A 12,707-nucleotide genomic window follows, 5' to 3' on the forward strand; every position below is an offset into this window, starting at 1 on the left:
AAGTCCTCATTTGACAGAAGTCCTGGTTCTTAGGCTTCAATGAAAGTACTAAGACCCTCTCCAAGAGCTGGCATGCAGAGTCCTGAGGAAGTCTGTACTTCTTTTTTCAACAACAGCCTATATAATCATTTCACAAGCAGACTCAGAACAAGCCATCTCTGTACACTTGCATGCATCATCCTGCTTTGTCACTAATCCACTCACTTCCTCTGAACTCTCCTCCTATCCCAGACACTCCTCTTAGTTCCCCTCTCCTTCACTCTGTATTGCCTTTGACTCAGGTCTTTGGGTGGATGGGGTTCCTGGACTCATCACATGGACATGCTGCCCCATTTTTCTGCTTATTCAAGGAGGTCAACTGGTCTTGGATTCCCTCCTCTTGATCCCAAGCTGTGCATTTTGAGGTACCAATAGCAGGCATACAAACCACACTGCAGGTGCCAGATGAGGTTAGACTGGCAGGCCCAGACTCACTCCTGCTGTGATGGGCCTCAGATTTCTGTCAGATAACAAAAATAAATTGCAAAACCAACAGGAGATTTGTTTTAAGAAATGTTCTTTACAATCCATGGGATTATTTATTGTATATTAATGTAAGGAGGGACTTTGCAATTTATTTGTCTATTTGCACTTTTCTTTAATAAGCTACAGGGAGTAGCTTTTTTTCAGTTGAAGCTAAATTTGGTAAAACTTTGCCTATTCCTCAGGTCGAGCCAGTCCTGTTGCTTTCCAGCAATTTAAAAACTAAGAAACTATGGAAAACAGTTTGAAACGGAACCACCATGAAGATAATCCTCAATATGTCATGTTTTGGATTTTCCTTGCTAAAATTTATGACAGTAATTATGGTCTAGCTCAGATACAACTATTACTTGCCAGTAAATGTATGGTCAAAGCATTGAATAATCATAGAATTTGGGTTAGATTTTGACTGTGTTATTTGCACTCCTTTCATAATTTGTCTTCACCAAAGAGTGGACCAAGGAGGTGGGTCAAAAAAATCCTCCACTGAGGCATCCTCCACAAGACCACTGTTTATACTCTGATTATATATTGCAAACAACTTTTAAAAAGAGTAACTTCAATACACTAAATAAGACCATAAAAATGCCCCTCCCTTTGCCAAACTCCCCAAAATTCCTGTCTGTGACTTGACTTCACTCTTTTTAACTTTCCTAATGTTCCTAATTTATCAATGATTGCAGCAATTGCTGTAAAACATAGTTGCCAATGGAAGGATTATCTTCATGATTAGAAGTATAAGGGAGGACATTCATCCGTAACAAATTTTCAATTAGAAACAACTCTAAAAGCAGTGAAATGAAATCATAGTTTCCAAATGCAAGACCAATTGACCTAATTTAGTATGTTGAGGAAAAACCAGGAACATGTATCTTAGCATGCGTTGACAGTCAGCCTTCAAGGAACGTCCAGTATGCTCACCAGTCTTTAGAACATACTCAACCATGCATCCTATTTGGTTTTTTTTAAAAGGATTTAAAGTAGATTATACCAACACAAATATATTACTCCCCCACTGCCAATCACACTTTTATTTTGGTAGGCAACCTGAGAACTGGCATTTTGGATGAACAGTGCAGGAGCTGTTTTTACTGCATGTAATTACTGCATGTAATTCCTTTGTCAGTTGATTTACACTCCACTGTAAAGCTGAAGTAAAATAAGGGCAAAGAAGAGCAGATTTGGGCTTTCAGTTATCTAAACCAGTCATCCTTCAGTTGCACATTCAAATCCCTTCTTGCAGAAGAGTCCCTGCCAATGCCAACAAAACCTAGATTCTTACCGTCATTGTTCACATCTATCTTCTGAAATATCATGTTTGTGAACTCTTCAGCACTCATGTTGGTGTAGCCATTAATGGCCTGGATTGCCTGAGGGCAGAAACACAGAAAGTTCTTTCAGAGTTTTTCCCGTCAAGTTGTGAAAACAGTACACTGGCAGAAGCAGTACTTAAAGTGCAACTCTTTAGTTCACAAACCCTTTCAAAAATCACTAAATAAATAGTTACTTCAAGTAAATTGTCAGTAATAAGGACTGGAAATTTAATTAACATAATGCAGCCTAGAGATTACAGACTAATTTTCATATCTCTGAAGGTCTGAAGAACCCTGTGGCACCTCTGCTCTGTAATTCACTTTCGATTCCACATCAGCATTTTTACCTGGCCCTAGAGAGTTCCATGGCTTCAGAGAGTGCCCTTTGGTCTGTGTGATTTAAATGCAGTATTGTTTTTCCCATCTGAAAGCACATGCGGAGAAAGCCTAAGTCATTTTACTATTAAGATATGTTTAATTTAGTAATCACAAATAAGGTCAGACCAGCCATTCTGTAAGTTGGCAGTTTACTTGTCCTCCAGAGAAGTTAAGAAAACCAGAAGAAACCCCTCTACTTTTTTGAAGGATCCGTGGGTTTCGGGCTGTAATATCCCCCCGGCTAGTTTGGGATTTAGGCCAGCACGGATCCTACATGGACGAAGTAAAGGACGAGAAGCGCTCTTTCTCCACGTGGTTCTGATGTCCTGTTTTATTAGCTGGCAAGGGACATCTGCCTCGGAGACCATCCAGGTGAAAAAAGAGGCCAAATTCCAATCCCAAGGGACATTTATACCCACAGAATGGGAGGTGGGGATGGAAGGCTGCAGCCAATGGGATACCAGTGCGGAGGGGTGAAGGGAGGGGCTACAAGGGACAGATCATCTTAGCAAAGGAACAAACCACCTGAGGGAAAGGGGAACCATTCATGTAACATAACACCCAGTGCAGCATCTAAATAACTATTTAATGCATCACAACACAGAAGAAACCCCTCTACTTTTAAACTTTTTTTTTTGTTTATTTGTTTTTGTTTTGGTGTCTTTTTGTTTGTTTGTTTGGGTTTTTTTTTGTGGCAAAGAACTCAATATTTGGAGTAAAGGTATAAATGTATGTTTTTGCAAAATTGTATCCCATTGACTGGGAAAATATGTGCATATATAAACATGCATAGGCATTATATAATGGGCACACTATAGAATTTGTTTTTCTGCACTTGGATTATCTTGAGGTGAACTGTGTTGCATAAGATAAGTCACTGTATGTGCCACTTGTTTCTTTTGATGTCTCTTTCCAAATATTATATTAGACCTCACGTTTTAAAACAATCTATTCATCTATTCACTGATACAGAATTCTTGACCAAATAAAATAATAAAAATGCTCCCTCCAAATGGCCCAAATTCCTGTCTATTTCAAAAAGCAGCAATAATTTTACAAAAGTCATTACATAAACTTGTTTCCATTACTAATTCATACTTTAGGTACTTTTGGTGTTTTAGATGCCTGACCCTCCCGCAGTCTTAAGTAGCAAGTTGTATCCCTTCCACAGTTAAATTTATTGCAGTGCGAAGAGTAAATCAGTGGTTCCTGGAGTATTTGTGTCACTGACTACCACAGAAGCCCCTTAAATAGTAAAATACAGGGCATTGAAAGGGTGCATGATTATCTGGAAGGAGTTTGGTGGTGATATGTTGGTCCATAGTTTGCATAGGTGTAGGGACAGATTCCATTTTAATAGCACTTCTGTGTTTCTAAATTAATGACTCAGATATGACACATCTTTTTGGACAAGTCCTTGTTTGCTGATGCTTATTATAAGCTGGGCACCCCTTAATGGCTGTGAGCCTGTTCTTTTTTTCTTTTTGGGCCCACCATTTTAAAGCTAGTCTAGGCCAATGATTTAGACAGGTTTAAGTTAAAGTTCATATACTTGAAAAGAGATGGAAACACACAGAGGTATAAACTGGTTTAAAACCAGGTAAGTTGGAAAATAAATATTCTTTACATTGGAAGGATTTTACATTTAATTCTCATTTTGGATAAAGCTGCAGACAAAACACGATTGACTTGTTGTCTCTTGGTGAAAATTAATGGAGAATTTGTGAAAGAAAGATTTCATTAGTCTCAAAGGAGAAATCTGGAAGATTCAGCCTCTCCTTCTGTCTTCAGAAAGCTGCTCTTTAGGTGATCAGCTTTATTTGTTTGACCTGGTAGCTCCATCTGGCTCCAGTTCCTTTCAGTTTTGGCAGCAGCTATTTAAAATCTCTAACAGCAACTGGCTTGGCACCAGCAGTAATGCAGAATCCAGGAAAAGTACGTTCCTTGTTTGTTATGGCATTAAAACTCTATTTAGGTTTGATGCTCTGTGCAGCAAAACTTTGATCTCTAGTGAGTTCTGTACATTTAGGGAGCAGTATTGAGTCAGGTATATTTGTAAGGAGCCTTAATATACCTTTTGGATGACAGCAGCTAATGAAGAGGATAAGGTTATTTCATTAGAGCAAGTTGAAAACTATGAAGATAATTTTAAAGAAAGAATTGCCCTTCTTTGGTTGCATGGGTTTGAAATGGACCAATTTTCTGCAAAATTTTGGGAGTATTTTTATACAAATATCACTGCGTGATTTAATATTAAAATTATATTTCCATTATTTAGTTTTAAAATGGGGGTAATGGTGTTTGTAGTAAACAAATCTAAAAGCCTTTCAAAATTTTAAAATATTGTAATATTTTGATGACATCTATATTTTTCTTGCTGCAAGATCAGTTTGAGAAGCCAGTTTTCCACAATAGACTGGCACATATACTTGTAACCATCTGTTTTGTTCATTATGCTGCTACTGTCTTGCCCTGCCTTATAGTACAGTTTATCACAGTAATGTCTCTATTGTTTCTACAACATTTCACTTTCAGTAAAGTACTTTATCTGTAGAACTATGGTTTAAAGTAAAATATTACTTAGATGTGTTCAATAAGGAAGAAACTAATGTCAGGAGTGTCACTACTAGCCCCTGTTAATTCTGGTTTTACAACCATAAAACATTAGATAAAGTACTGACAATCCATTTACAGCACATGATGAACCACTGTTTCAGGGCAATGCACTGTATAAAATGCTCTTGCTATTGGTCGTAACTTACTTACCCTGAATATGCTTAAGAGTTCTTTTTTGTCAATGCATCCATTTCCATCAGCATCGTATAGCTTGAAATACCATTTCAATTTTTGGTCAATTTTCCCTCGTATAACCAAATTTATTGCAGCTATGAACTCCAAGAAGTCTATAAATCCGTCCTAAGAAAGAGAGAGGGAGAGAAAAAAACACACCTATTTAATAACATTAGTTTTCTTTTCTTTCTGGCAGTTGCGCAGAAACAGGTCATCAAAGTCCCTACAATACACATTGACTTATGAAGCACCTTAACATAGAAATCTTCTGTGGTATCAAAAAAGGATAAAAGGATGAGCTCAACTGGAAGAGCTATGGGAAGAGGTATTAGGAAGGACGGTTTTGTTCTCCTCTGAAATCCGGGCGTTGTGGAGGTGAGGGGCAAATCTGTTCTGAGCAATTGTTATTGACAGTTTTTAAAAGGAGAAGAAGCAGTTTTGTGACAGACTGCCATGTGGAAAAGAGGAGTTTGGGATATCTGGTTTGGTACTAATGAGATATCTACAGTGGAGTCGTTTACATCTATACTGCAGAACTAGGTATGATTTCCAGAGCTGTTCCAGGTGTTATTAATCTGAAGGATCATGTAATAAGTGTTTAAAAATTGTAACCAATACTCTGGCATGAACCCTAAGTACTGTGGTTTATCCAAATAAAAATCAAGTCTCTCTGATAAACATTTTGCATGGGATACAAAGCCTTCAAGGCATAAACCAGACTGTAAAATTGAGGACTGGGGATATTCATAGGGAAAAAGCATTTCAGATTTATTTCAGATTCATTTTCTACTGCTTTGCTCAAGCTACTGATAGAAGCCTGTAAAGGGCAGGCCTCCATAGTCAGGTTCTTCTGTTTCTGTAGAAATGTGGTTAGGATGGAAGAAACAGTTGCTGAATTTGGATCCAACTTGCTCCAACTGTTTATCATGTGCATACAAAAAGAATTAACAACTGGTAAATTTAGTCTTGTGATCAGAATCGAATTGGTCAGAATCCAGCTGCTCAGAAAACCTTGGAAAGACATGTCAGTTTCAGATGGCCTTTGACTGAAAAGAGAAGGTTGGATGAGTATCCAGTAAGTTTAGCATGTTACTTAGTTTCATTGCCATATATCAACAGACATATTGCCAGTTGAGGTTTATAGGCATTAATCAGGCAGGCATTAATCAGTCCTCAATATTGTACTACAGGAAAAGAAGATCTGTAAGGATGCACTGTGACTCATTGCCAAAATCAGAATCCTAAAGTGATTTAGGTTGGAGAAGACCGTCAAGGTCACCAGGTCCAACAGTTAACCCACAACTACCAAGTACATCACTAAACTGTGTCCTTAAGTGACACACCTTACATGTCTTTTCTATCAGTATATTTCTGTGACAAGAAACCAAACATGAGCATGCAAAGAATGACAACAAACAGGAATTTATAAGGGCTAGAATATACTGAAATTGAGAGCTCTTCTAACCAACCTTTACAAAAAACCAAAATTGAAAACAAACCAAAATGCCTAAACCATTGAGAGGAATGGCGGATTTGTCTTTACAAACAAGCTGTGGGTCTGCTGGTAGATAAAACTAGCACTGGGAGATAAAAGAAACAAAGGGAAGGAGTCCACTGATTGCTGAATGGAAAAAGATACTTGCTTTTACAAATAAACTTTAGGGTTGCTGATAAATTAGATTGAAAGATGAAAGAAACAATGGGGAAGAAAAACCATAAATTCCATAAGAATTAAAAATTAAAAGGGAGAGTTATACATTAGAGAGAAATCTTCAGTATCAGGTGTATCGGGAAGTCTGTACTTCTCAAGTACCTCAGCCAATGGGGAAAGAGAGAAGGGAAATGTGCCCAGGAAATGAGGATAAAAAGGGAGGCTGCATTCTCCAAAAATTTGAGAGACCCCAGGGGAACGCCCCATGGGCTCTCCCTTTATTCAAATAAAGTAACAGGACTCCTCTGTCTCCTTTTTGGACATAAACCTCTGATGTTTGTGGATTAATTTTCCTAACAACAGCATATCCACACATCTACCTGCCTAGATTCAATCACAATAGATTGTGGAAGTGAATGTAGGTTCTCAAAGATTGGGTATATTTTTCCAAATAGGAGTCCACCCTCTTTTTTTTCTTTTCTTCATTCTCCTCTTAGATTCCTCACAATTGTGCCCTCATGATACTGATCAGGGTCAGAGCTCCTGGGAGCCCCTTGTAGTGTTTGTTTTGATTTCTGTGCAAGTCTGTTCAGCAAAGTGGCACCTCAGAGATAAATCCAATGTATTCAAACACACTGGATTCAGCCTTCATGCAGAAATGGTGTGTGCATAAGCCGTACAGACTGACCATTGCTTCACAGACCCTCTGCAGGTTCTCTAGTAGTTGCTTGTTTTACTGTAATTTCAATCACAAGCAAATGCAGAAAAGACACCATTCAACCACTGTTTAAGATCAGATAAAATTTGACAGTAACTACATATAATTTTCAAACAAAATCAGGTCCAGTGTTAAAAGCAGATGCTTAACCAATAATGACATATCATGCACTACAAACTTAATATTCTTTTTGGTACACTGGCTTTAATTTCCATTTTGCAAGTATTATTTCAAGAAGGATCTCATAAAGTATTTTACTGGAGGTCAAAATATATTTTGCTGATTGCATTTCCATCATCTGATTTGATATATCTACTAAGAATGTGGTTAAATGCATTTTACATTGCTGCTTTTTTACTGCATTTCATACTGCTTATTGCAACTACAGATTAATTTAAGGATTGCTGGGTATCCATGACCAGATTAATTTTCTCCTTACTCCCTTACATTTCACTTGGGATTTTGGAAAATATAATTTTGTTTGCTTTCTTTCTGCATCTTGGTGTCACTATTGGTGCTCTGGCAAAACATCAGGAATCTGGACAATGTAATAACCAGTCTAATGTGTTTGAGTAGGTAATTCTGATCTGGTGGATTAAATGGCCTGTCCCAAACAGGAAGGGTCTGAAGGCCAGGATGAAAAAACTCCCACCTCTGAAAAACGCCTAAGAGAAACCATAGTTGTCAGGAAAGCCCTTGCCACTTTCTGCAGCCGTGGGAACACTGCTGGTGACATGATATCTAGCATCTGGTTTCTATTTATCAGGAATAGAAATACTGAGAAGACTTAGACATGTTTGTCTACTTGATGTGGAACCAGAAGCATTTCATAAAAGCATTGATGAGAAATGTAATGTTTTCCTTTCTACACCAAAAAACATACATTGTAGGTAAAAAAGAAAACATTTATAGGATGCAGAAGGCTACAGTGATCTTGTTGCACATATACAAAACTTTCTGAGATAAAGAGAAATATTGCACTTTTTACAGTAGCATCTCAAAATACTACATTTAACAGTGAAAAACATCATATCACCTATGAAGATCATCCTGTGGTTCTGTGAGTAGAACAAATAATGCAATAAATGTGTTATGACGTTATTAAAAGAATACCACTGTGCTGATTTACCCATCTGCTGTTCTACAATCATTCTCAATACAAGTATCTAGGTAGGTCCTTATGTGTCTGTGGGCTCTGTAAAATACCTCTCTGCAGCATGCACAGCAATGTATCTGTTGCCTGTCAGGAAGTAATTAATTCACAAACAAAGGGCTACTGTAAGAATAATAAAATAAATTTTTAAATAATGTCCAACAACATAATAAGCAGAGCTGATTACCAGTGGTGGAAGATAGATATTATTTACTTTTGGTGTCTAACTCTGTAATTGTCAAATATTTGTAATATTTTTATTAAGTGTAATTAATGCGAGTAAAACCTGCTTATTCATCAGGCTAGGATACAAGACAAATTTGAGTGTGTGAAGGTTTCTTTTCCATGTCTGCATGGCGCTGGCTCTGCCTTCCTTGCCTGCAGCACATTGCCATGGGCACCTGTAGGGATGGTGAAGTCCTGCACCCTCCCCTGCCCAAATGAACAGAGAGGGGCAGGTGGAGTCAGTTCCCAGAGCACCTTTTTGTGATGTAAAATAGAGGGACACAACTCTCCTAATGTGGTTCTGAGGAGTGGGTTGGAGACATACCAAAAGAATGGGTTCAGAACTTCTTTTACATGCCCCAAAGTCCACCAGTATTTCTATACATAGTAGGCTTAAATGACTAAAAATGTAGACTCATTTTTAGTCTTTTAACAGCTTGACTGGCTGAACTAGAAGTCTAAGGACACTTTAGGGTCATGCATGTGTTTGTGCCCTTTGATACTGTGTTTGTAACTTGTTTTGCTTTTGCTGATGAGTGATATTTTAAGCCTCTTGCAACAAATTGATTCACACAATAAAGGCAGAAAGAGGCTCCAAAAATGCAAGTAGAGCTTGCTGATGGTATGAAATTGGTCCTCAGGGGACTATCATTTGTGAGTGCCTAAGGTCCAGAGCACATTTCAGTTTTTCATTAGATACCGGAACACCTGAGGAAAAAGGAATTTAATTCTGTCCTTTCATGAGTGATTTTTGCTTCAGGCTGTCAGTTGAACCTTTACTGGAGGCTGCTCACCATTATTTGGTGAGGACACAGATGTGTGTTCTCGGGGGCAAAGCTGGGCAGGGTGGGACTGCCACGTTATACAATGGCCATTAATACTCCAGCCCTGGAGCTGTAGGAGGGCATTATTGGCTTCCAGAACAGCACTGCTAATCTTCACAGATCCTTAAACTCTTAGGACTTCAAACTGTAGTAGAGATTAAAAATAATTGACTTGTCAGCTATGAATACACAGCTGATCTGAAACAGCACAGTTATCCAAGGCTGTGCCAGAGTGATCTGAATGTGGTGTTTTGGCTGCCTAGCTCTTCCCTGAGAGTGATTTTCTGGCAGTGACAGGGATCCCCGACAGGGATAGTCAACCATCTCACACCACATGCTGTGGCCAGGCATGTGGAAAGGGACAATTTCTGTCCCTCAAAACCCTATGATGAATGAGCTTATCATCTTACTTGAACCACTGGAGCTCCACCAAGAGTCTATACACAATAAGCAGTGCCTTGTTTCCAAAATTTGTTCCTGAAAAATCTCTAAACTCAATCTGACAGCAGGAGAATAGCTCAAATTGGTTATCACGCTTTTTAATAAGCATGCAAACATAAATGGTGCAGATATTTCAAACCTAGGGCTTAGGTCATTAAGCCACCTTCTTTCCCAACAACCTGTCTTTCAGAATTGTCCTTAAACCTCTTAAGGGAGAGGGAGGAGGCATGGGTCAAACAGCTCAAAATAACTGTGATATTTATAGCTAGTCCTATGTGCTTCTTTCTTTCTCTCTGGGTCCCGTTTCAAATGTAGCACTGCTTTCTCTGCCCTCAGAAACCTAAAGGAGGTTTCATTTCACTCCATTTCTTCTTCCCGTTTCATGGAATCACAGAATTATAGAATTGTGTTGGTTGGAAAAGACCTCAAAGATCATTGAGTCCAACCATCCTCAGTTTGTTTTTGCTTCTTTGTACTTTCATCTGTTCCTCAGAGGTTGCAGATGCAATTATTGAAGAAATAAATAGCTACTTGTAACTCTGTTACTTTGATACTTCCTTAGGATCTTGGAGTTTGGGCTTGGCCAGACTCACAAGTTTCATAAGTAAACAGAGCTGGTATTTGTCATGGGACAGGGAAGACCTCAGCAAGCAAAGATTATTTAATAAGGATGAAGAACAAAGCAGGGAATTAGGAACTGCAGATTGTTAAGTGGTTTTGTAATCATTGCTTTCTCACGGTTATGTAAAGGGATGAGGCAGTATTGACCAGGCCATTATACAAGGTTCTGCTTTGCCCAGATGAAGAGGACCTGCAAGGTTTGGGGACTTAAAAAATTACCTGGACATTTGCATTGGAGGAGTTGGAATTGCAGAGCCAGCTATATGCCCTGGCTCTCAGAATTGCAGGCTACCCTGGTAAAACCTGATGAAATCCAAAATGTCAAGATGACAAACAATTGTATTTCTTTAAAATTAACAACTACCCCCTAACTCCTTGCCATCATAGACAATTTTCTTTTAACATTACTGGAGAAGACAAGGAAGTCACCAGGCTGGGGCCTCTGCCCAGGAAGGCTGTACTGAAGAGACCTAGCCCTCTGCCATCCTCTGCTGGATGGTGGGGTTTAGCTCTCTGCACTCCTAATTTTGAGCCTTTGCCTGTGCTTTTAGGAATATCTTTCCCAAATTAAAGCAGTAGGCAAGAGAGGAAAAACACTGAAAAATGCAGCCATAACATCTTAACACATTTTCCAGCAAATTCCTTGCTGATAATCCTAGCAGATTTTTCTTGTTTGACAAATTCAAAAACATAGCAGGACAAGCCTCCAGGAAAATTTGTCTTGGTTTGAAAGAAAGATGTCTCCCAAGGAAAGCAGGGGGAAATATGACCCTATTCCCTCAAAATTATTATAACTTTGAAATTAAGGGGCTTTCAGGCAGAGATATGGGAAAAGGAATTAACTTTTCTTTACTAGTATGTATAACAAGGCAAACAAGAAAACAACAAAAAACAGAACCAGAATCCCAACCACAGCCTTCTCTTGGCCGCAGATACTTTCCCCTTCGGTGTAGCTATGGCCACAGCTGGCAGGGGCACTGCTGGCTCCTGGCTGGGCAGGGTAAGTGCAAGGAGTCCCCCACAGCTGCAGGGGGTGCTGTGGCACAAGCACGGTTACATCTTCCTCATGTGGTCTAAAACAATTAGATCATAACTCAAAGATCCTAATGTTAAATCCTACAGTCAAGAATTCAACTGTACTTGAATTAAGCAAGTGATGATATTATGATAATTAAGTCTTTTAGTTGGTAATGACAAATTATTATAGCAGAAGTTTGTATTATCACAGCAGTGCTGGCTTCAGACCCTCTGTACCTTTCACTCCAGAATCCTAGTGACCTGAGTCTCCCCAGGCACCTTCTGCCAAAGGCACTAGGACAAACCATCGTTCCCGCCTGCAGAGTAAAGCACATTCTTCACCTCTGGTCCCATCCTGACTGGGCCAAGGGCTACTACAGGAGCGATCTCCTGCTTAAGCTGGGCAAAGGCTTGTTGCTGCTCAGGGCCCCAGTGGAAATTGTTCTTTTTGTGGGCGACAAGGTAGAGAGGGTTCATAATCTGACTGTACTCAGGAATATGCATTCTCCAAAAGCCTATGGTGCCTAGGCAAGCTTGCGTTTCCTTTTTTTTTGGTGGTCGGTGGATACATTGGGGTGATCTTATTGATGACCTTGGTGGGAGTCTGATGCCATCCGTTTTGTCACTTAACTCCCAGGAACCAGATCTCTCGAGCAGGTCACTTAACTTTCTCTTTTAGGTGGCAAAGCTGGCTTCCAGAAGAATCTGGATGATCCTCTCTCCTTTCTCAAATACTCCCATTGCCATGTTCCCTCACACAATGATGTGCCATGTTCCCTCACACATGATGTATTGCAGATGTTCTGGAGCCTCACCCTTTTCTAGCACAGCCTGGATCAGTCCATGGCAGGTGGTGGGGCCCTGCTTCCACCCTGGGGCAGTCAGTTCCAGGTGTACCGAACACCCCTCCAGGTGAAAGCAAACTGAGGCCTGCATTCTGTTGCCAGAGGAATGGCAAAAAACATGTTAGCAATGTCAACAGTGGCATACCACTTTGCGGCCTTGAACTCCAGCTCATACTGGAGTTCCAGCGTGTCCAGCACAGCAGCTGTCA

At 39.5% G+C, this 12,707-nt stretch overlaps 1 protein-coding gene across 2 annotated transcripts in view; it reads right to left on the reverse strand.

Annotated features, from left to right (window-relative positions):
- Window positions 1-12,707, reverse strand: part of GUCA1C (guanylate cyclase activator 1C) — a 39,859-nt gene that overhangs the window by 3,363 nt on the left and 23,789 nt on the right. For both annotated transcript variants that reach the window (XM_038147323.1, XM_038147332.1), the window contains exons 2-3: window positions 4,980-5,129; window positions 1,805-1,892 (exon numbers count right to left, since the gene is read on the reverse strand). In XM_038147323.1, the coding sequence (XP_038003251.1) occupies window positions 1,805-1,892; window positions 4,980-5,129 (238 nt within the window). The remainder of the gene's footprint in view (window positions 1-1,804; window positions 1,893-4,979; window positions 5,130-12,707) is intronic.

This window comes from Motacilla alba, chromosome 1, assembly GCF_015832195.1.
Source record: "Motacilla alba alba isolate MOTALB_02 chromosome 1, Motacilla_alba_V1.0_pri, whole genome shotgun sequence".
Classification (NCBI taxonomy): domain Eukaryota; kingdom Metazoa; phylum Chordata; class Aves; order Passeriformes; family Motacillidae; genus Motacilla; species Motacilla alba.